The sequence below is a fragment of the Herpailurus yagouaroundi genome, unplaced genomic scaffold, assembly GCF_014898765.1.
Source record: "Herpailurus yagouaroundi ecotype Mexico unplaced genomic scaffold, PumYag 182, whole genome shotgun sequence".
Taxonomy (NCBI): Eukaryota; Metazoa; Chordata; class Mammalia; order Carnivora; family Felidae; genus Herpailurus; species Herpailurus yagouaroundi.
Window position 1 is genome coordinate 57,539,420 of NW_024412413.1, and position 23,199 is coordinate 57,562,618.

General features: G+C 40.1%; 1 protein-coding gene across 3 annotated transcripts in view; it reads left to right on the top strand.

The window, feature by feature from the left end:
• The window catches only part of LRIG3 (leucine rich repeats and immunoglobulin like domains 3), a 50,018-nt gene that overhangs the window by 15,067 nt on the left and 11,752 nt on the right, over positions 1-23,199 (top strand). For 2 of the 3 annotated variants that reach the window (XM_040491550.1, XM_040491551.1), the window contains exons 4-12: positions 14,793-14,924; positions 15,717-15,860; positions 16,873-17,016; positions 17,318-17,461; positions 17,855-17,998; positions 18,922-19,002; positions 19,904-19,975; positions 22,371-22,442; positions 22,941-23,104. In XM_040491550.1, coding sequence (XP_040347484.1) covers positions 14,793-14,924; positions 15,717-15,860; positions 16,873-17,016; positions 17,318-17,461; positions 17,855-17,998; positions 18,922-19,002; positions 19,904-19,975; positions 22,371-22,442; positions 22,941-23,104 — 1,097 coding nt within the window. Of the gene's footprint in view, positions 1-6,672; positions 7,585-14,792; positions 14,925-15,716; positions 15,861-16,872; positions 17,017-17,317; positions 17,462-17,854; positions 17,999-18,921; positions 19,003-19,903; positions 19,976-22,370; positions 22,443-22,940; positions 23,105-23,199 lie in introns of those variants that run through there. The other variant, XM_040491552.1, reaches the window with a different exon arrangement.

Sequence of the window (23,199 nt, forward strand, 5' to 3'; positions counted from 1 at the left end):
ATTTGTCAGTTGTGTATTTGTGATTTTTTTTTTACATTTATTTTTGAGAGACAGAGACAGAGCATGAGCAGGGGAGGGGCAGAGAGAGAGGGAGACACAGAATCCAAAGCAGGCTCCAGGCTCTGAGCCGTCAGCACAGAGCCCGACGGGGGGCTTGAACTCACAGACCGTGAGATCATGACCTGAGCCGAAGTCAGACGCTCAACCCACTGAGTCACTCAGGCACCCTGTATGTGTGATTTTTTTAATGTCCATTTTCCCCACCAGAATGGAACTTCATAAAAGCTGAGAGTGTGTGTGTTTTCATCCCAATTATAACTCTAGCGTGAGTGCCTGGCCCCTGGTAGACAGTGCATGGTTGTTGAATGAACGACCAAATGGATAGCCCTAATTAATATCGTATACAGTTAATTATAGAAGACACTGTTCAGTTAACCTTTCTGTTCACGCCTCTCCATACACACTTAGAACTGTTTTCACTATTAACACTTGTTTTTTCCAAGGTAACAACAGTCTCAGATTTGAAGTAATGACCCAATGGACATCTTTCTTGAGTGGTGGTACTCAGACCCCATAGAAATGACTCCCTGCTCCCTTGAACTTGTCCTTCCAGCATAGCTTGCCCCCAAAACTCGTGTATTACTGATGTTTACCTGAACCTGCAGCATTTTCTCATCTCCCCTCAACTTCATGCTAGCCATTTCGATTGCTGCTTTGAAGTATCAAGTGCGACTTCTGCCAGAGACGTTTCTGTGCTGAATGAGGCTTGTGCTGCCAAGACAGACAAGACAATAAAGTCACAGCCAGTTGCTTTTCATGATGGGGTGGCAAGAGTGAACATGTCTCTCTCCTGGCCTAGTTGCTTTTCCTCCTTCTCATCCTCATTTCAGTATCGCTGCCATCTTCCACAGATGAGAGGCTCAAAGCTCTAGTTGGATAGAGAGACCAAAACAGTGAAACAGGCCTCTAACCTGTACCACTGCTTCTTCCCTTGGCTGAAAGTTGCATAAGTACTAAATTCGAAACATGAAAGGAGAGGCAATTATAAATGTAAAATCACCTGCCTGAGAGTCTCCCTTCCTCCCTCTGAAGCTTTAGCCAGTAGATAGACCAGTCTCTAGAATGAGATTGAAGGCAAAATGAAATATCGAGGTAACGTTCATGCTGCAGGTACCCTACAACACAGGATAAACATGGTGTATATTCTTGGACGGTCAGTTTTACTGTGCGTGAGCGATTTTAAATGTTTTTATTCCAAAACAAACATTGGAATAGAATCAAAACGAACATTTTTTTTTAGAAAAAAAAACAAGACGCTTTTTGAAGTTAGTCACTAATTGCCATGTAATCCTGAACAAGGTACTGGCCTAGGAATAGAGGCAGTACTCTTTAAAGATGAATAGATGTTTGCAAAATCAGGAAAGTAGTCAATTGTATAAATCCTTCTTTTTTTCTCCTCCTCCTGTCTTTTTTGCTTTCAGTTCCTCACCATCATCCCCATTTAAGTGTCCACTAAAGGATGAGGGGGATTAAAAACAGTTCGGTAGATTGTATAACTGGTCACAACCCATTTTTTCTTGGTTTTGACTATCTGCGTGCAATCCTAGTAACTTAGAATGGGAAGACACATTTCTCTCTATGGAGAGATCTCTGGAAAAAGAGGTTATCCAGCCTCCCTTTGAGCACTTCCAGGGACAAAGCCTCACTTCTTGGTGACAAGCCATTCCACTGTGAATAGTCGTAGTTACTAGGATGTTTTATTTGTTAAGCTGAGCTCTTCCCCTGCCTTTACCTATAGCCTTAGTTCTCTGTATTGGGAAAAACAACTTTGTTCTATTTTCTGCATAATAATACCTACAGGTCATAAAACATGAGGTTTTCTTAAAGCCTTCTCTTTTACTGGCTCAAATTCCAATTATCCTTTCCTATATGACATGGAGTCTAGACCAGTGGTATTCAGTGGCCCTTTCTGCATTGATGGAAATGCTCTGTATCTGTGCTGTCGCCTGTGGTAGCTACTAGACACATGCATATTGAACACTTGAAATGTGGCTAGTATACTGAAAAGTTCCATTTTTAATTTTATTTAATTTAAAATTAAATAGCTACACATGGCCGGTGGCTGTTGTCCAGGACAGTACAGGTCTAGATTCTTAAAGTTGCCCTATTCATACATCATTAACTGTGACAGTGTAAAATGTGCCCAGACAAGATATTTGAGGTAAGTCCACCACAAAATACGGTGGGATCATGCCCATTGACCAGATTACTGGACATTAATGAAGCTTAAAATTGTGTTGACTTTTTAAGGACAGTGTTGTATTTTTGGCTCATATTGAGTTGTGGTCATCCAAGCTCCCCAGGTCTATTGTCATTTTCATGAGAATTTCTTTCACATAGGCCTTTTAAAAATGATTAATTAAATATTCAAAACACTTACCCCAACTTAATTTCTCTAATTGCTTCTAGACCATCATTTTAGTACATTGAGAGTTGTGGCATCATGATTCATCTAATAGATGATGTATACGTTTAATTCTAGGACATTCGCATTTGATCATTCCTACCTCTGTCCATGCTCATACGAATGTTGAGAGCACAAGGGCCACAGACCCAATTGCAGCCACTGGCAGCTTCCCTGTTTCTTTGTTAATTTTGATTCCATTGTAGTTAAGTACAGTGTTATATTAGCTTCAGGTGTATAATACAGTGATTCAGCAGTTCCATGTATTCCGCAGTTCTCATCAAGTTAACTGTACTCATAATTCCCGTGACCTATTTCACCCAACCCCCCACCCATCTCCCCTCTGGTGACCATCAATTTGTACTCTAAAGAGTCCTTGGTTTGTCTCTCTTTTTTCCCCTATTTGTTTTACTTCTTAAATACTACATATGAGTGAAATCATGAGGCATTTTTCTTTCTCTGGCTTATATTGCTTAGCATTACACTCTCTAGCTCCATCCATGTCATTCATTGCAAATGGCAATATTTCATTCTTATTTATAGCGGGGTAATATTCCATTGTGTGTATATGTGTGTCAGCTCTTTTTATCCATTCATCTATCAGTGGACTCTGAACTGCTTCCTTAATTTGGCTATTGTAAATACTACTGCAATAAACATAGGGGTGTTTTCATATTCTTTGGGTAAACGTTCAGTAGCACAATTAATGATTGGATTGTAGGGTAGTTCTATTTTTAACTTTTTAAGAACTTCCATACAGTTTTCCAGAGTAACTGCACCGGTTTGCATTCCCACCAACAGTATAAGAGGGTTTCTTTTTCTCCACATCCTCGCCAACACTTTTCATTTCTCATGTTTTTGCTTTTAGCCAGGTGTGAGGTGATATCTCCCTTGTGGTTTTGATTTGCATTTCCCTGATAATGAGTGATGTTGGGCATCTTTTCATGTGTGCTGGCCATCTGGATGTCTCCTTCAAGAAATGTCTGTTCATGCCTTCTGCCCATTTTTAATTGGATTATTTAGGTTTTAGGCGTTGAACTGTAGAAGTTGTTAATGTATTTTAGATACTAACCCTTTATAAGATATGTCATTTGCAAATATCTTCTCCCATTTGGTAGGTTGTCTTTTAGTTTTGTTGATTGTTTCCTTCCCTGTGTAGAAGGTTTTTACTTTGATGTAGATCCAATAAGTTTATTTTTGCTATTGCTTCCCATGCCTCAGAAGGCATATCTAGAAGGTGTTGTTACAGGCAGTGTCAGAGAAATAACTTCCTGTGCTCTCTTCTAGAATTTTTATGGTTTCAGACATCACATTTAGGTCTTAATTACATTTTGAACTTATTTTTTGTATGGTGTAAGAATGTGGTCCAGTTTCCTTGTTTTGCATGTAGCTGTCCAGTTTTCCCAACACCATTTGTTGAAGAGACTGTCTTTTCCCCCATTGCATATACTTGTTAAAGATCAGTTGACCATATAATTGGGATTTTATTTCTGGGCTTTCTTTTCTTTGATCTTTGTGTGTTTTTTTGCAGCCAGTACTATATTGTTTTTATTACTACAGCTTTGTAGTATATTTTGAATTCTGGGCTTGTGATCCCCCAGTTTTGTTTTTCTTTTTTAAGATTGCTTTGGCAGTTTGGGGTTCCATACAAATTTTAGGATTGTTTGTTCTAGTTCTATGAAACATGCTGTTGGTGTTTTGATAGGGTTTGTATTAAACCTATGGATTGCTTTCAGTAGTATAGATATTTTAACAATATTTGTTTTTCCAGTCCATGAGCATGGAATGTTTTTACATTTCTTTGAGTTGTCTCCAGTTGCTTTCATCAGTGTTCTATTGTTTTCAGAGTATAGCTCTTTCACCTCTTTGGTTAAGTTTATTCCTATTTTATTATTTTTGGTGCATTTGTAAATGGGATTGTTCTCTGAATTTCTCTTTCTGCTCCTTCATTATTAGTGTATAGAAATCCACCAGATTTAGGTACATTGATTTTGTATCTAGCAGCTTCCTTTAAAGGTTCATGTCAGTCTGTGAACAAAAGTTAAGGGATGTGAGCTCAATTGCCTGTATGATCATCATCACCACATTTTCTGTGTCTTATTCACAAGGACAGTTTGTTTATTTTTAAATTATTTAAGTAAACTCTAGACTGAACATGGGCTCAAACTCATGACCCCAAGATCAAGAGTCACATGCTCTGCCGACCGAGCCAGTCAGGTGCCGTACCCCACAAGGACAGTTTAAATACTTGGTTAAATCACGATATTTGGTGTCTGAGATGTTCTTAGTCCATTCGTCTGTGAACCATATCAGTAAATAAAATAACATTAATTTAGCCTGATGTTTTCGTACGGAATTAATTTTCTATATGAGAACTGTTTAATTTGAGGTTCAAAATAATGTGTTTTCTGCTTTGTAGCATCATCTTAAATGAAAATCCTTTATATAGGCTAACTTTTCATTAAAATATACAAATCTGGGGCGCCTGGGTGGCGCAGTCGGTTAAGTGTCCGACTTCAGCCAGGTCACGATCTTGCGGTCCGTGAGTTCGAGCCCCGCGTCGGGCTCTGGGCTGATGGCTCAGAGCCTGGAGCCTGTTTCCGATTCTGTGTCTCCCTCTCTCTCTGCCCCTCCCCCGTTCATGCTCTGTCTCTCTCTGTCCCAAAAATAAATAAAACGTTGAAAAAAAAATTTTTAAAAAAAAAAAAAAAATAAATAAATAAATAAATAAAAATATACAAATCTAAGTTGGATGATTTTTTTCCAGCAAAAAATTACAGTAGCTTTTTTGAGGGAAGGTTTTGTGATTTATTTTGGGGTTTTTAGAGAAAATCCATTTTTCTTCATTAGAGTTCTGTTGAAGACTTCCTATCAAGCATGGTGGACTAACTGAATTCATTTCACCCTGCACCTTAAAACTCCCTTAAAAGGGAAGTAAAGGTCTAAAAAGAAAATGCACACAGATAGGAACAAAGATAAAACAGGAAAGGAGACCGTCCACATGAGAGATGTCATAAAAATTTTGCACGCAAATGGACAAATTGTAACTGACTTAGAGAAAATGGAGTGGAGTCCAAAAGCAGCAGACTTCTTTTCTGCAGAACCATTCTGAGTTCAGAAATTCAAAGACTATAAGGGTTCGGGTGCAGAGGAGGACTGAAAATGGGGGAAAGGCTAAAACTCTTTTATAAGAAGGAGTGAGACCTCCAGCTTCCTCCTCCAAACTCAAAGCCCGGTGATTGACATGGACAGAAGACCGGAAGTTACCCTCTGGAGAGTTGAAACAGTGAGTCTCTAGAGTTTAGGAGGCAAGACCTACTGGGCAGAGAAAGAGTGGGGATTCAGGGCAGCATCAGGGCAATTAAATCTAATCTGAACACTGAGGAGGACACTGCCTCACCTCAGCTTATGTACCTGTTAGCCCTTCCAGAGGCTAGCAATCATGCTTAGACTTACCAGACTGGAGGTTGGAGGATCAGAGCAGTAAGACATGTAAGAGATCCCATCATGAAATAGGTCGCCACTCTGCCTGCCACCTGTGGCTGGGACTCACCAGGCAACAAGTCTGTTCCACACACAGCCCTCAGTAAGTTGTTTTTGTTGTTTTGTTTTGGTTTGGTTTTTTGTTTGTTTGTTTTGAGGGAGAGCAAGCAGAGAGAGAGAGAGGGAAGGAGAAAGAAAATCAGAAGCAGGCTGTGCACACTGTCAGCACGTAGCCCAGTGTGGGGCTCAGTCTCACAAATCATGAGATCATGAACTGAAATCAAGAGTCCTTCGCTTAACCGATTGAGCCACTCGGGTGCCCCACCCTCAGTAAGCTTTTGAGTGTTTTTTGTTAAATATAAATGAGTAGCCCAGTGGTTGCCAGACTTTTGTTTTTTGTTAAATATAAATGGATAGCCCAGTGGTTGCCAGACTTTTGTAGAAGTTTCTAATAATAAAATCAGTGTTTGACTGAAATAAATGGAAAAAGAGAGCCAGAGACAGTGGAAGGAAAAGGGAATCTCAAAACAACCTAATATGTGTGGAAAGAAAAGAGGTGTTACATCCACGAAATAAGTAAAGAATGGTAAATAATTAGTGCATGACAATAAAGAATATTGGGACAATAAGGAAGAAGTCTTAGAAATTAAAAAGATGACAGACACTTTAAAAAGGCAATAGAAATATTGGAAGAAAGCTGAAAACTCTCTCAAAAGGAAGAACCAAAAGACAAAGGATGGAAAATGGGAGAGGAAAAAATGAGAAAATAGGAATATCAGACTGAAATCTAAAACCTGTCTAATCAGAATTCCACAGAGACATCTGTGGACATAGAAGGGATGAAATTATCAGAGATACAAAAACATTTCCCAGAACTGAGAAACACACATTTCTAGGTTGAAAGGCCCTACTGAGCGCCAGCAATTGAAAAAAGACCTATGCTAGAGACATTACTGCAGTTTCCATATGCCAGGAGTAAAGAAGCTCTGAGAGGAGGGGAGAAAACACAGAACAGGTCACCTATAAGGGTTGACAGTGGCTCTTCTAGTGTGCTGCCAGCAGCATCAGCATCACCTGGGAACTTGGTAGAAATGCAGATTCTCAGGTCCCACCTAGACCTGCTGGAGGAGAAGCCATGCCCCCACCCCCACCCCCCAGTTCTGATGCCTGCCAAAGTTTGAGAAACCCAGGGATAGAGAATCAGAATGGCCTCCAGCTCCTCTGAGTACTTGCATGAGCGCTGTGGATATAGAGTAAAACAATGTCTTCAAAATCCCAAGGGAGAATGACTTCTAAATTCTGTGTACACCTAAACTATCAATCCTGTTAAGTCATCTCCAAACATGGGGGCTGAGGAAAGCACCTCTGTGCATGGTTTCTTGTAAAGCTGGTGGAGGATATGTCCCAGGAAAATGAACAAGTAAACTGAGGATGAAGACTGGGCAGCCAGGCAGTGAGCTTCCCCCGCAGAGGAAGGACGTGAAATCCCTCCAGAGCCAGGCTTCATTTTCTAATAATGGTTCTGTGAAGACTTTGTGGCAAATCTGATCTTCTGCAGAGTTCATCATCCAAATCCAGAATCACAGCCTCTTAGACATGGATGAAATCGGTCCATTCAATGTCCTCTTGATTAACAGGTGAGAAAATCAAGGTCCACAAAGTGTAGTAAATCAAAACAGAGCCAGGAAGAGAATCAAAATCCTAAGTTCTGGGGAACCAAAGATGATTTAGCCTCTCTACTCACAAGTAAGTCCCAAGGTAAGGGGAAACTCAAACTCACATCTGAACTCTAACAGTGGTCTGGCATATGAAACTCTCTTATCGAAAGCCTCTGCCTCACAAGAGAGGTAGAGAAAATTGTTAAATTTTAGAAATTAAATTTTTTTGTACATAATTAAATTGTTTGAGATTCAGATAATTGTTCAGTAAGTATCTTTGACATTTAACATTAGCGGGTTCACCCTGAAATCTCTGTTTACATAAAGGACTAAATGGAATTCACACATCGGTCACCCAGGTCGCTCAGTTGGTTAAGCGCCTGTCTCTTGGTTTCAGGTCAGGTCATGGTCTCACGGTTTTTGAGTTCGAGCCCTGCATCGGGCTCTGTTCTTGCAGTGTGGAGCCTGCTTGGGATTCTCTCCCCACCCCCCACTCTCTGCCCCTCCCCCACTCACGCTGTCTCTGTCTCTCTCAAAATAAATAAACTTAAAAAAGATTCTTAAGTTGAATTCACACTTGGGGATCAAAACAGGTGGTTTCATATGTAGTGAAAATGGGTTTTTGACCCCTATTTCTTTTTTTCATTTTTAACATGTATTATAAATACATGTATTTATATTGGCAAATAACATGTATTATATTGGCACATGAAGAAGGCCCTGATTATTGTAGAACCTCTATATTAAAATATGGCCATCTTCATTCATGTTTTGATCCAAAAGACAATTATATTTTATGTTGACCTGGCTTTTAGCTGAAAGAACTCTTTGCTCCTTACAGTAGTTCATTTGCTGCTTAGTATCATTAGTTCTTAATCAAGAATCTTTCTCCTTGCAAAAGTTTCTTCAATTGGCTGTATTCTTTGATGCCACAGTACCAGCGGACCAGTCTGAACATGTGTTCTTTTAATGAAACTTCTTAATTATCTTTTTAGAAAAAAAGATGAGCAGAGACAGTTTATTTTTATCTGCTTGGGAGAGGCTCTCTGCTTGCCAAGTCTCTCTGTTAAAAGAAGCCTAATATTATGGGGTGTTAGTTATTTCAGCCAAGATAGTTTTCAAGGAAGCATTTTCTTGGGGAGAGAAGGTCATCATTGGAAGTGTAAGTGACCTTTAATGTATTTGCAAAATGTAACGTTTTCTTTAACAACTTGTAATTCTTTCATAAATGGGTGCTAAACTGGTTGTTTGCAAATTATATATAGAAATCAGTATTTCCTTGGGGCCAGGCCGACCCCCACTGTATTGGTCCCCATCAGTACAGTTAATACGCTTGTCCTGTGGTTGTATAGAAAGACCACAGGTTCGGCAATTTGTTAGCTGCTGTCACTGAATTGGACATAAGTGATGTGGTTAGAGTAATGCTTTCTAAGAAAAGGGGGCATTGCAACATATATGGTTCAGAGTGAACTTTACTGCTCACACCTTCTCTAAAAGGTAAATGCCACATGCATATAACGTTCTCTGAATAGCCAAGATTGCACGTCTTTACACATCACAGTTGAGAAACTTTAAGCTGCCTGTTACCTTGTGCAGTATGTAGGAGACAGTTGAAACTATTGACAGATACTTCTTATTCATCAAGACGCTACAGTTTAATTAGTTCAGGAATTCCAGTGTGAAAAAAAAAAAAACTGATACTCTGGTTCCTCACAAAGAATATTGCACTCTCAGACTCTGGAAATAAACAGATACCATTTATATCCACTTAAGAGTCCATGAAATTCTTTTGAGACTCTTACACTTTGTGGAGATAGTAGTGAGTCAGAAGGTAAATCATCATACCAAGTGATCATGTCACTAGCCTCGAAAGTTATATTTTACTGTTAATTTAGTCTGGGTTTACATTCAGTGCAGGTGTTGAGAGTATCGGAACAAATTGGGACATTCTTATAGATGGGAATAACACATTTGTCCATTTTCCGAGCGGTTACAGACATTAAAATGCCAGTACAGGGCTGTTCTGCTCAGTAGCATCTCAGACCTGAGCGAGACGCAATCCTAGTCTATGTCCCATGCTTTACAAGGCCTTCCATGTCAGCGGCACAACACGCGAGTGGTAGTGGCGAGTGGTGCTGAATTGGGTTCCAGTGTCCAGAGGCTGCAGAACTGGAAACCTGAGCCTGTATGTCAGGGGAGGAGAAAAACACAGCCTGTGTCCTGGGGAACCAGATGAAGAATGGTGCTTCACCCCCAAAGTTGATCGCTAGGCAGAGGTCATTGTTATCCCGACACACCGCCATTGGTCCTCTGCACCCGCTGGTGCTCCTGCACCTGGTCTTACCTGCCCTCACCAGTGTTTCTACCCACCACTGCCAGAGCAGCTTTTCTAGAATGCACACCTGATACTGCCACCCCACGTTCGAAGTCCTCTGCCCTCCTCCCCCAGCTGATTGAGACAAAGGTCCAGTGCCTACAGTGGTTTACAGGGTCCCACTTGGCCTGCACTCCTCTTCTCCCAGCTACCTCACTCTTGGATTCATCTCTCCCCAGTCTTGACCCAGGAACTCCCTACTCCAGCCATCAAGGCTTGCTTTCTTTCATTTCTTCCAAGGGAAGCCCTGCCTTACTCATACTTGGTTCTGCTTGGAGTGCTAGCCCCGTCTCCTTGCTCTGGGAAGTTCTGCTGACCATTGCCCCCCCCCCCACCTTTTACTCCTAAAAAGTAACAAGCTGGTCATTCTTCTCCCACTGCAGTCTTATCACAGCAGTTATCACTCTGGTGACTGGTTTCATCTGCCTGCATCTTTGCCCCACCAGAACGTAAGCTCCGTGAGGTCAGGGACCATATCCATCTTGTTCCTTGTTAGATCTTCACTCACAGAGCAAATATCCCATAAGCAAATGGTAAGCTTTATTTGCCTCGGCATTCCAAAGGTATTGGGTAAAGTGGGCCGGAAGTGGGAAATTAGCAACAAAGTGAAACCAGCATGGTTGGTCCTGAGAAGCCAAGGCTATACCTGGGACTCCTGTTTTTCCTGTGGCTTCTTGGAAGCCTCAGGGAACCATCTGCGTTCCGACAGCCCAAGCCCCCAGATCTGTGTGTGTCCACAAGGGACTAATTATACTTGACCTCAGCAGTGATTTGACCATGGAACACCTTGTACTGTCAACAGACACAGATGACCAAAATGTTCACGGTCTTTTTTAGGTGGATTTGCACAAGGTTAAAATGCCTTCTAGTACTTACACGACATACATGTTGTCTATTTTGAACAATGCAGAGATGGCATTTCCACATCAAGTCGTGGAAAAAGGTATTCACACTGTTTTGTTTTCGTTAAAGCATTGCACATATCCTGCCAAAAATATTAACTGCAGTGCTTTCAGTGTGTTCATCAATTTTGGCATTTATCCATATTTGGAGAAAAATTAAAGCTGGAGTTGAATTGAATCTTTGTCTTTTAGAAGCAGCTATTTGTGACCAACTCTATTAGAATTATGTTTATTTTGAGGGTTTTAGGTGATTAGAAAGGTTTTTCAATCTAGTTTTTTAATGGAGCTGTCTCCTTTTTTAAAAACTCTTGCATGATATAAAGCAAGTTTGTTTTGTTTAAACTGGTACATATCAGGTGGTTATTTGTCAGTTAGTCTGAGAGCTAATACGAAACTGGTATTTGGATTTAATTCAGTTCCATTAGAACAGAGTTAAAATTCTGTGATACAGGGACTATTATCCTGGCAGTTGTAAGGGATTTTTGTGCGAGGAAGCAGGGCTGACAAAGAGGGCACTGTGCACACTCCGTCTGTAACTGAGCACTTTCACACTGCAATTTAGGAAGTGTGCAGTTCAGGAAATTGCTGGCTTTGGCTGGAGCATACTTTAACTGCAAGGAAAATTTTATTCGTCACTCAAGTAATTGGCAGTTTTAATACCTTGTTCATAATTACTTAATAAACAAACGAACATATAAACCAAAGATTGTATGGCCTGTTATCTAACCTGTAGCCTTATTTGACCAACGTGATAGACACCTGTAGGCCTCCCTCTCCTTCCCACAAAAAACCAGGTTGTTCCGTTTATTGCAGAAATCTATAGCTGAGCGTTTTCTTTGTGTTGTTAAACGTTAAGTGTAGCTGTACCAGCGTCAGACAGCCTGGGGGCCAAAACCAGATGCAGAGTTTGATGGGAGGTAGCGACTAGGGACAGGGAGGGGGGTGGAGAAAGAGGGGCATTTCAGGGTTACTCTACTGTTTGTGGGAGGACATCCTGGTAATGCAAACATTTGGGTTATGTGTTTAAGAGAACATTTTTGTCCCCTAAAGTGTGGTTTTGTTTAACCCACACACCCTGACCCTAAGGCCCTGTGGCTTTTCTCTTGGACTAAATCCATCTCCGGGACCTAGAAATTGACTAATTGTCTCTGTTGCATTACCCTATACCTCACAACTAGATCAAGGAGTTTAAACACTGGCAAATCCAGATGTGGGAAATGGTCAAAATCAGAGGTCATGGCTGACTTGACTCTAAACAAAGTCTGTAAGACTTTATGGGAGTCTAAGGGGCTTGATATTTGTTACTTGTAAATAGGACTGTTAATCCTTTATTTTTTTTTAACCTTACTATTATCTCAGACAAATTCAGTTCTTAAGATACACATCACCTATGCCTGTTACCTTGTATAGGATTATTTCAAAACATAGATTCCCAGATGACTTGGATCAAGACATGAATCCCTGCAGTCCTTAAAAGTAACATATGGAGGGTTTTAACAGTATTTTGACAAGTTTTGTTAGTTTGTTTATTTTTATTTTTATTTATTTTTACATTTTCTTACTGTTTATTCTTGAGAGAGAGAGAAAGAGAGAGACAGAACGTGAGTGGGGGAGGGGCAGAGAAAGAGGGAGACACAGAATCCCAAGCTGGCTCCAGGCTCCGAGCTGTCAGCACAGAGCCCAGTGCAGGCTCGAACTCACTAACCGTGAGATCATGACCTGAGCCGAAGTTGGACTCCCAGCCGACTGAGCCACCCAGGCGCCCCTAGTTTGTCGTTTAAATAGAAAGCATCCAACCTGTTTTCTCCCCTTATTGTCCTTTCTGGCAGGGAAATCAGCACCCGACATTGGCGCCTATTCAGAGTGTCAGTCTTCTAGAAGCTCTGGCGTATGGCAAATACGTGCAAACCCCTGGGTTATCTTCCTGGGGTACAAGCAAGACTGGGGAGACCCTGTGTCCAGGGCATCCTTGTTGTTGGCATGGTGATGGCTCTGTGAGCCGGTGTTGATTCCCACATTAGTTTGAAACCAGAAGTTAAACATGTCTGCAGGAGTGGGAAGTAGTGGCCCTTTCTGGACGTGCATCTCCATGTAAGAATTGAATTGCCAAAATAAATCTGACACTGTGTTTTATGAAATAAGCCTTGCTTTGGGACCAATATGGCTTTGTTAGGTTAAAAGCTCTAGTTTCTTAATTTTGCAGTTATCTATAATATCTACACTAGAGAAATGCTATTAGGATTAAATGGCACGACATATGAAAAATGCTTAGCCTTGGCTTGACATGTGAGACGTTCTCAACATTATTAGATTTCATATACAATCCAAGACATGGGTAGAGACCTATCCCTACTTTCGCTACAGTTTGGCAGAGAAGATCAGCAGTGTAAAAGTGCAATGTCAGAACACAGTGTAGGATCTTGTGAAAATACATACGAGGTGCTCCTAACTCAGGGACCTTCTGAGATGGTGAGAGGCCTGTGAGTTATAATAATGCAAAAGAGCTGAATAAACTGAAAGCACTATAGAAATAAGTTATTGGTAGAAAGATACACATATGAGCTGTATTTCCTAAGTTTTCTCATTAAATGAGGCTTAACCGTAGACTATGTATAAACACGTCAGCATGTGACATTCACAGAGTTCTGCCCAGAGCCTTCAGATCGTTTCCCTGTTCCTTGGATTGTAAAGAGACTTTTTTTTACAGGTGGACTCTGTTTTCATCCTGTTTCTGAGTTCTGCCCAGAGCCTTCAGATTGTTTCCCTGTTCCTTGGATTGTAAAGAGACTTTTTTTGCAGGTGGACTCTGTTTTCATCCTGGCCTTCCTAGCTTCCTACCTTGACATGTTGTTTTCCCCCACCAAATGATGGTTTAAGAAGTCCACGCTTCCTGATCTAATATGACAAATAAGATGGCTCGCACATCAGTTTGATTCCTGTTCTCTAGCAAGATTGTCATTTAATGCTGACTTTCCCCTTGAAAGCTGTTGTGTTAATGACCTTTTAAGAGATTGACTTGGCCTCTTTTTTTGTTTTGTTTTTCATTTGTGATCTATGTAGGGTGCACCAGTGGAACTTTCAGTGATGAAATATTCTGTATGTGCACTGACCCATTTGACAGCCACCAAGCACATGTGGCTGTCGAGGACCTGAAATGTGGCTACTGTGACTAAGGAACTGAGTTTTAACATTTAAATTTAATTTTAAGTGCTACATATGGCTACCTACCATATTGGTCATCATGGTCAGGTGTTTAAGGCTGTTAATGTCAAACTTTATTAATCTAGTTCTCTAGGAATTCTTTAGACTGGTGTGCTTTTTATGTAATACTTCTATACTATTCAAAGCCCTGGAGCACATCCACTGCTTTTGAAGACTGTGTAGCAATACATTGAAACTTGCTGTCTCTTAAAAAGAGAGCTCTCTAGCGTGGCTTTAAAAAATAACCCCAACCTGATGATTATTTTAAGGTTATTGGTACCTGTAGTGTGGGTACTCTCCAGGAGAAGAATTAGAAATAGATTAGGAATCAAGAAAAAGAATAGGGAACTAACACACCGGTACCTAGAATGCCAACTCGGTGCTAGTCATTTTACATAACATATAATAAAATGGTAAGGAAGAAGGACTGGTAATAAAATAACATAAAGAAAAATCAGTTTAAGTGCATAGCACCTAGGTAACCACAACTGGTAAACACATTCAGATTTACATAGGAATGTTTTTCATACATTCTAATATTATGATTTACTGTTTAAGGCAAAATTGAAGTGACTTAAGAGTTGCTGTTTAACTTTTAAAAGTACAGTTTAGAGCAATCAATTTTCCATAATTCTGAAGAACAAATTAGGAATGGCCTTTCAGATTGTTGTACTATTAACCTTGTCATCTGTGTTATCCTTAAATTCCAGAGCTGGAAACAGGATTGTTGAAGTATTACCTGAACATCTGAAACAGTTTCAATCCCTCGAAACTTTGGACCTGAGCAGCAATAATATTTCAGAGCTTAAAATTCCCCTTCCACCCCTACAACTCAAATATCTGTAAGTCAGTTCTTCTTTAACAAAAATATTCACCTATGATGAAAATATCATTGTAATAATAACAAAAAATCAACTTTAGGATATAATAAAATCTGCCTTTTTTTTAAATTGCTGGGGTGTATCAGCCACTTAACTTTTATTGATGTGTAATTTGCTGTAAGCCCAAATAACCACAATCTTTATTTTGTTGTTGTACTTTTGGATTACAAAAAATTTAGACATCCGGGGCACCTGGGTGGCTCAGTCGGTTGGGTGTCTGACTTCAGCTCAGGTCATGCTCTCACAGCTCGTGAGTTCGAGCCCCGCAGCAGGGTCTGTGCTGACAGCTCGGAGCCTGGAGTCTACTTTGGATTCTGTCTCCCGCTCTCTCTCCCCCTCCCCCACTCGTGTGCCCCCATGCTCGCTCGCTCTCATAGAAATAAACATTTAAAAAAAATGTAAACAAAAAAAATTAGACCTCCTTTGAGTGTTAGAAAAAATAGGTGGAGTTAAAAGTGCTCCTTTGAAAAAATTAAACCACTGCTTGTTTCATTAGTAAGTGAATTTTATAAAAATTGGATAAGCATCTCTAACAAACTTGTATAACCTTCAGTTATTCCAGTCACTCTTTCCTGAGCAGTACGTGTGAACCCTAGTTTAGCGTTGGTCCACAAGGACCTGAATACTTAATTTTTAAAGTGTCCATTGTTACAGATGATAGTTAGGTTCTCTGGACATTATAACACAGAGAATGTTTGTGCTTTAACTTTCCAAAGAACCGGAAAGAGCAGCTCATCTTCAAACTTTTAACAGGTATATCAACAGCAACCGGGTCACTTCGATGGAACCTGGGTATTTTGACAGCTTGGCCAACACGCTCCTGGTGTTGAAGCTGAACAGGAACCGAATCCCGGCTATCCCCCCCAAGATGTTTAAACTGTCCCAACTACAACACCTGTAAGTAAAATGTTCTCTTAGATATTGTTTCCTCAGCTCCTCCTAACCCTTGGCATCTGTTGCCCAAAATCCACAACATGGCCAAAGGAGTTTAGAAGCAAGGATGTGGCTGTCTTTCCATCGAGAGCTGGAGTGGTAGAATTTCTGAATTGGAAAGAGCCTTCACAGTCACCTAGTGCAGACTCCTGCCTGACAGGGCAGGTTAGATTGTTACTGAAGGAATGCACAGTGTAATCATTGAACAATCTCCACACAAAGGCGTCATTGTGGCACAGAAGACATCGTGGGTGACTCTCAACAGCTGTGGTTTATGAGAATAATACCGACAACTCCAGGAGGCTCTGATAGCTTAAGTGGCTGCAGAGAACTGTCTCGTTAATAGCAGTGGAATGATCTGTGAACAGGCTCCTGCAACACAGTGGTTTTCAACCTTGGCTGCACATTATAGACACTGGGGAGCTTTTAAAAATCCCAATGTCCAGGCCACACCCTAGACCAATTATATTAGAACCTCTGGGGGTAAGATCCAGGCTTCGGTAATTTTTAAAACTCTCCGGGTGATTCCAGTGTGCAACCAAGGTTGAAAAGGACTGCCTTAAAGAGAAAGCATTAAACATAAAAAGAATCGTCAAAGAGAGTAACCAACCAACTTTTGTAAGCAAGCTAAGCTTGACGGCCCTGCACCCGAAATAGACCTCATGCTTTAACATTATATTCGGTATTCTCACTCTGGATAATTTAGAGACAAATATACTGAGTAGATGACCATTTAGAAATTAAAGTGTAGTCTAGTTTCAGTATTTCATTCTAAAAATACATCACACGTTTCAGAAGGAAATGCCCTCACTGCTAATAAATCAAACTTCTTCTCACTAAAAATGTTTAGTAATTTAAAACATTCCATGTAATTTAACACCGGCTGGTTTAACTATATTATAGTAATGTTGCATTTTATTACTAACTCCAGAATTTGTCATATAAGCTAACCGTTTAACTGTTATATCCAATGCAGTGAACTGAACCGAAACAAGATTAGAAATGTAGATGGGCTCACATTCCAAGGGCTTGGTGCTCTGAAGTCTCTGAAAATGCAAAGAAATGGAGTAACAAAACTTATGGATGGAGCTTTTTGGGGGCTGAGCAACATGGAAATCTTGTAAGTATGGCTTATCCTACAGTTCCTGCTTAGGTAGTACGACCATGGACCACGCAGTGAACATGCAGTAGCTTTATTTGAAATCCTATGTTACAGTCTCCTCATTTAATACCCAGTTTTGTTTCAGGTAATGTGACTGAAATTTAGAAGCACATGGTACTTTTGGCTGATGCCTTTATATCACAAAAGCTAAACATCTTGTAACAATAGGAATATGTAATAGGTTGTAATCATATGTCTCCTTTGAAAAGACTAGATAATGAACTTTTGATCCTGCTTTTGATTCTTATTGTAAATGTAGGCAGCTGGACCATAACAACCTAACAGAGATTACCAAAGGCTGGCTTTACGGCTTGCTGATGCTGCAGGAACTTCATCTCAGCCAAAATGCCATCAACAGGATCAGCCCTGATGCCTGGGAGTTCTGCCAGAAACTCAGTGAGCTGTGAGTTGCCTTTTATTCTCCCCAGGTTTGAGAGCAGGGATCATGCCAGAGCATGAGCTTCTTACCACTGATCTGTGAAATTTTCATAACAAAGTTTCCAAGGTGACAGCTTTTTTCACATGCAACCTAGTCATATTTTTGTTGTGATAAGTTGAAGCCAACTCTGCTATTTGACTTCTGGGGCACATGGGCTAAATCAGTGACGGTTATTTTCAAATAAAGAGAATTTTTTTAATTACTAGGATTAGAAACAATGTTTACCTGAGTATTATTAAGAAGGCAGAGTGTCAAAATAAGAATTATTGTGGTTACATATATCACCTGTTGTTTAGAAAACAAATCATTGTGTTGAATTGGAAAATAAAAGCTGTTGTTTGTTTTTTGTTTTTACAGGGACCTAACTTTCAATCACTTATCGAGGTTGGATGATTCAAGCTTCCTGGGCCTAAGCTTACTAAATACACTGCACATTGGGAATAACAAAGTCAGCTACATTGCTGATTGTGCCTTCCGGGGGCTTTCCAGTTTAAAGACTTTGTAAGTTACACATTTTGCTCTCCGTACATGAACCTAATTGGTTCCTAAATGTGCCCACTTTTCTCCAAGCAGATTTCCTTTGTTGTGAAGGAAATATCTACAGCCTCAGAAGTAGTGTCTTAATCTTTCCCAGATCAGTTTGATTAAAATAGGTCCATTTCATCCATGTGTTTCTTAGAGGGATTAAAAAGGACAATGATCAGATTGGTTTGGTGATTACACTTAGCCTTCTCAAGATCTCCAGGAAGTTGGTAACTGCTCAAAGGGGAAACGATTGTAAATCCACTGATTTTTCTTTATAAAAATGCAGATTAGAAATTACCCAGAGCGAAAAGATCTACAAAGGGCAGCAAAGGAAGATGCCTGTTTATCATACAAGTTATATCCAGATTTAATCCATCTCCTAAGAGAAGAGAAAATTTTGGATTAATTGACCTTTGAAATATCTCTGAAATGTTCATTTTAATGTTGTGCAGTGGGTTTTTGGTTTTTGCACTGTCAGAAATTTTTGCTCCATTCACTATTTGAAGCATGACATAATTGAAAGACATGCTGTGTGCTTTGGCCAACTCCTGCTAATGTGGTTGGAGCTGTGGTTTTAAAGTTTAATGTATTTTTCAGACTGTTCAGGTCTTTCAGAATTGAGTCATCTTGATAGAGGAATTAATAGGACAGGTTCAACTATCTTGATTTTTGGGCAGCAATACTTAAAATGTTGTTGAGGGAGGAGGGCAGGGAGAGAGAAAATTTTGTATTGTTTTGAAAGGGGTAGAGATGATATGAGGGATCATGAAGAATTTGTTACAAATTATATGCCACCTGGGCGGTGATCTTAGCTTTTTGAGCATATCTCTAAGGGGAGTGTTTGTATCTTGTGTTAAATATCTGGTACCGGTTTCAGTAACGTTTCTTTCAATAATTAGGGATCTGAAGAACAATGAAATTTCCTGGACTATTGAAGACATGAACGGTGCTTTCTCTGGGCTTGACAAACTGAGGCGGCTGTGAGTGGGATTTGCTTCATGTTTGTCTCACTCTCTGACCTACACGTTCACTGAAGGTCCAGTCTACAGGTTCACATTTGGAAGAGTTTAGAACTAGAGGCTTTATATCTGGTTGTTTCCCTTGGACATTTTCCCAAATGAGTATTGTTACACAAGATGGGTATTAATTAGCTTTTCTTCCTTGAGATGGTGGTTTTGTTCAACACTTTGGTGAGTTGTAACTTATTTTAATATCTAGATAAGAGTGTTAAATTGTTTTGAGTGCTTAGGCTCTTGGGATTATCATTGTATAAAAATTAATATGCTTACTAAGTCCGCCATTTTGAACCTTTCAGAGTTGTATTCTGCTCACAGGAGTTTTTAAGTGGAGTGACCCAGTGTCCACTGATAGTACTGCAGTAGGTTCCAAGCAGTAGAGGAGGAAAACCTGCTTCTATTTAGCCTTAAAGTGGCCTTGTAGATGGCCAGATTCTGGGTTTTAAGTTTTCGGGTTGAGTTTCATATAGCCCTAAGCTTCTGTGGATGATGAAAGTGTCCATGGGGAGGAAGGGTAAAGAGAAGATCTCCACTATATCTTCTTTACTGATTATAGTTTTTGAGACCATTTACTTGGAAGAAAGTTTCTACCTCTTCCTAAAAAGACTTTCAAAATCACTGCTTTAATTTAACTGCCAGAGTAACTTACTGAATACCTACTTTTGCTGAGTTCTCTGCTGAATGCTTTGAGACCCTGCTGAACTGTATTACTGAAATAGATGGCATGGATAACATTTTTACAGGATACGTTATTTAATTGAAGAAGATAGAATTATTCACAAATGATTTTAAAAGCAATTCTTTTCATGAGAATTCCATCCCCAAATGGCTTTAAGTGTTCCAATGTAATTTTTTTTTTCCCCAGAATACTCCAGGGGAACCGGATTCGATCTATTACCAAAAAAGCCTTTACTGGTTTGGACGCATTAGAACATCTGTGAGTGACTGGAATTTAGTTACCCTAAAGGAATCTGAGATGGTTATCTACTTATGTGTCATGAAAGATAAAGTAGAATGTAATTTTGTTGGCATCCTTTCTGTACCATAAAGTATATTTACACATCTGCTTATCCTGCACCTATTTTTCTACCTATCTATATCTTCATGGCAGTATATAGGTATATATTTTCCTTTGCATTTGAGGACATTGCTGCACGTTATTGGGTTTTCTTTTAGTTATTTTTCTCAAGCGGTGACATATTTAGTTTTCAAAAACCTACCATTTATTGTATATACATGTCAGGCATTATGCCAGGTATTTATATACAGTCTCATTTAATCCTCATGAGAAAACTATTCAGGGGCACCTGGGTGGCCCAGTTGGTTGAGTGTCTGACTCTTGATTTTGGCTCAGGTGATCGCTGGGTCATGGGATCAAGCCCCACATGGGGCTCAGCGCTGAGCGTGGAGCCTGCTTTAACATTCTCTCTCTGCCTCTGCCCCTCTCCCTTGCTTGCACTCCGTCTCTAAAAAAGGAAAAACTATTCAATAGCTATTACTACCTTTATTTTGAAGTGAAGAAATGGAAGTCCAGAGTGTCCATTGATTCCATCGAACAGTTAAGATGGTGACTTGAATTTTAAAGATACAAAGACCACTCCCCGCAATCGTCAGGCATGACATTAGGAGACTAGTAGCACTACTGGGAGGCTTTTAGTAGTTTGTTGTTGTGGTTAATTGTAAAGCAGACAGTCCATTTTCCACCTTTGTTCTTTCTCTTTTTCCATTTTGCTACCAGTCCATCGGCTAGCAATTGACAGAAGTAGGACTCAAACCAGGGCTGCCTCTGCCGTAGGCGTCCCTGTGCCAAGCAGCTCTCACCTCCACGAGCTCTGCACCACCCCCTCTTAGCAACTCCTGGCACACAGTTTTGAAATGACATTCAGGGACTCCGATATTTCCAGCCACTAGGAAGGCAAGCTAGCCAACCTTGGTAGGAGTCGAAACCTGCATGAGCTTGAACCGACCAGCTTCTTACAACTGGATCTGTGTTTTATACTTGTCCAGCAAAAGTACAAAGTGATACTAAATGTCTCCACTCTGTTAGGGAATGTTTGTAGCCAAAAGTTTTAATAACTATTAACTTCGACAAAAGATGTTCTGATTTACAGTACGCATTTTGTTGTACCCATGTTTGCACTGCGTATCAAGAGGGAAGATTTCACCATTATCCACGACCACCTTGTTGTCTTCAGACTCACTTGTTAGTTTGAGGGAGGTTTGGATGGCTAGCCACACCGACAGAAACAGTTCGGGCTGGAGGAGGGTGATTCTGTATTGCAGAATTTGGAAGGGCGGGCCAGTGTTGCTGGACTTCTTGAAACAAATTGCTTTCAGAGGGAAACTAGCCAAAAGGGTTTGTCATCTGACCCATTCCATTTCTGGGAAAGTGGAATTAGTGGATCAGTGGAGTATATTGACCTCGGCTTTAGCTTTCTAAACCTTCTTGACTCTCCCAGCCTCTTTCTCTGCCCATGTTTGGTACCTTCACTCTGTCCTCTCTTGCCCCTCATCTCATTCAAAATCCTTTTTGTACACTCTGACCTGTAAAGAAAACCAGAGTAGTAATCATTGTGGAGAGTGCTTTAATTCATACTGCTTGTAGGTACTAGTTACAAATAAAGTCAGCCTAGAATATTCTCTGGTTTTACTAATGCGCTTCCCAGAGTGTGTTACGGCAAGTACATCTCGTCTGAACAGCGTACTGTCTTTAGCAGTGACATACATGTGTGTTGCAGAATGGGCTATTAAGAGCATAGGTTTTGAAATTGAAACTAATGGAGTTTGCATCTTAGCTGTGCCTGTCATGCTGAACAAGGTAGTAAAACCATCTTCTTTTGGGTTGCTGTGAGGAGTAAATGTTAAGTCATTTAACCCAGTGCATGTCATAGAAAGGATTTGATGCATGATGGGTTTTTTAAAAAGGATAACTATGAAGAATTTAGTTGTGTATTTAAAAGTTACTCTCAGTAACTTCTGAAGTTCTAACTTCTCAAGTTACTAACTTGAATAATGAGAAACAATAAAGTATCCCAGCAGAACAAGCCATATAACTATTTTAAAAAATACAGCAGAACAGCTTAGGCCCTTAGGAGTCAAATAACCTGTACATAATGATATAAAGCAAATCTCTTTTACTATAACAGAACCTACCTCTGATACAAATAGATATTCTTATTCTTTGATCTAAGTTTCTTGTGTTCTTCTGGAGTTGCATGGTTTATATATTTTAGCGCATGGAGTAGTTCGGTGAATGGGGTGAGGAGTGTGGGCCCAGTCTTTCCCTGAGACATGCAGTGACCATAATTCGCTCTAATGTATTTTGTTTTCAGAGATTTGAGTGACAACGCAATCATGTCGTTACAAGGCAATGCATTTTCACAGATGAAGAAACTTCAGCAATTGTAAGCTTTTCTTTTTCCTTCCAAGGGTTTCAAATAAAACATGGTGGGGGGAGCTCTTATGAGGTATGTCATCCTAGATCACGTGTCTATGAAAAGTGTCTAGCATGTCCTTAGCATTACTTAATTTTTATACCAGAAAGCAAAGGGAATTGGTTATTTGTTCCCTTGCTCGAAAAGAGGAGTATCTTTTTGTTTCTGTTAGGAATTTGCAATTTACATTTTTGGGACCTAATGCAGGGCAATGAATATCCCAGTAACAGGTCTAAAGTAGTGAGAGATTTTTGATATATCATCAGTCCCTCTCCCTCAGCAGGTCGGTAAGAACAAACAATATGGTGCTAATACATTTCTTACGTTTTAAGGTGGACTAGAGAATATTTATTTCATAGGGTGTATTTGGTTTCCACATTCATTGCTTTGTTAATATTTACTTGAGTTAGTTTACTTGTAGAATCTGCATTTCATATAAAACAAATTGAACATAATTACTCTCCTCAGGCATTTAAATACATCAAGCCTTTTGTGCGATTGCCAGCTAAAATGGCTCCCACAGTGGGTGGCAGAAAACAACTTTCAGAGCTTTGTAAATGCCAGTTGTGCCCATCCTCAGCTGCTAAAAGGAAGAAGTATTTTCGCTGTTAGCCCAGATGGCTTTGTGTGTGGTGAGTGTACCTGTTGCCTCTGCGTTCCTTCTTTTTCCCTCCAGCTAATGGTTTTGAATAAGCTTATGTTCCCTGTCTCTTTTTTTTTTAATGTT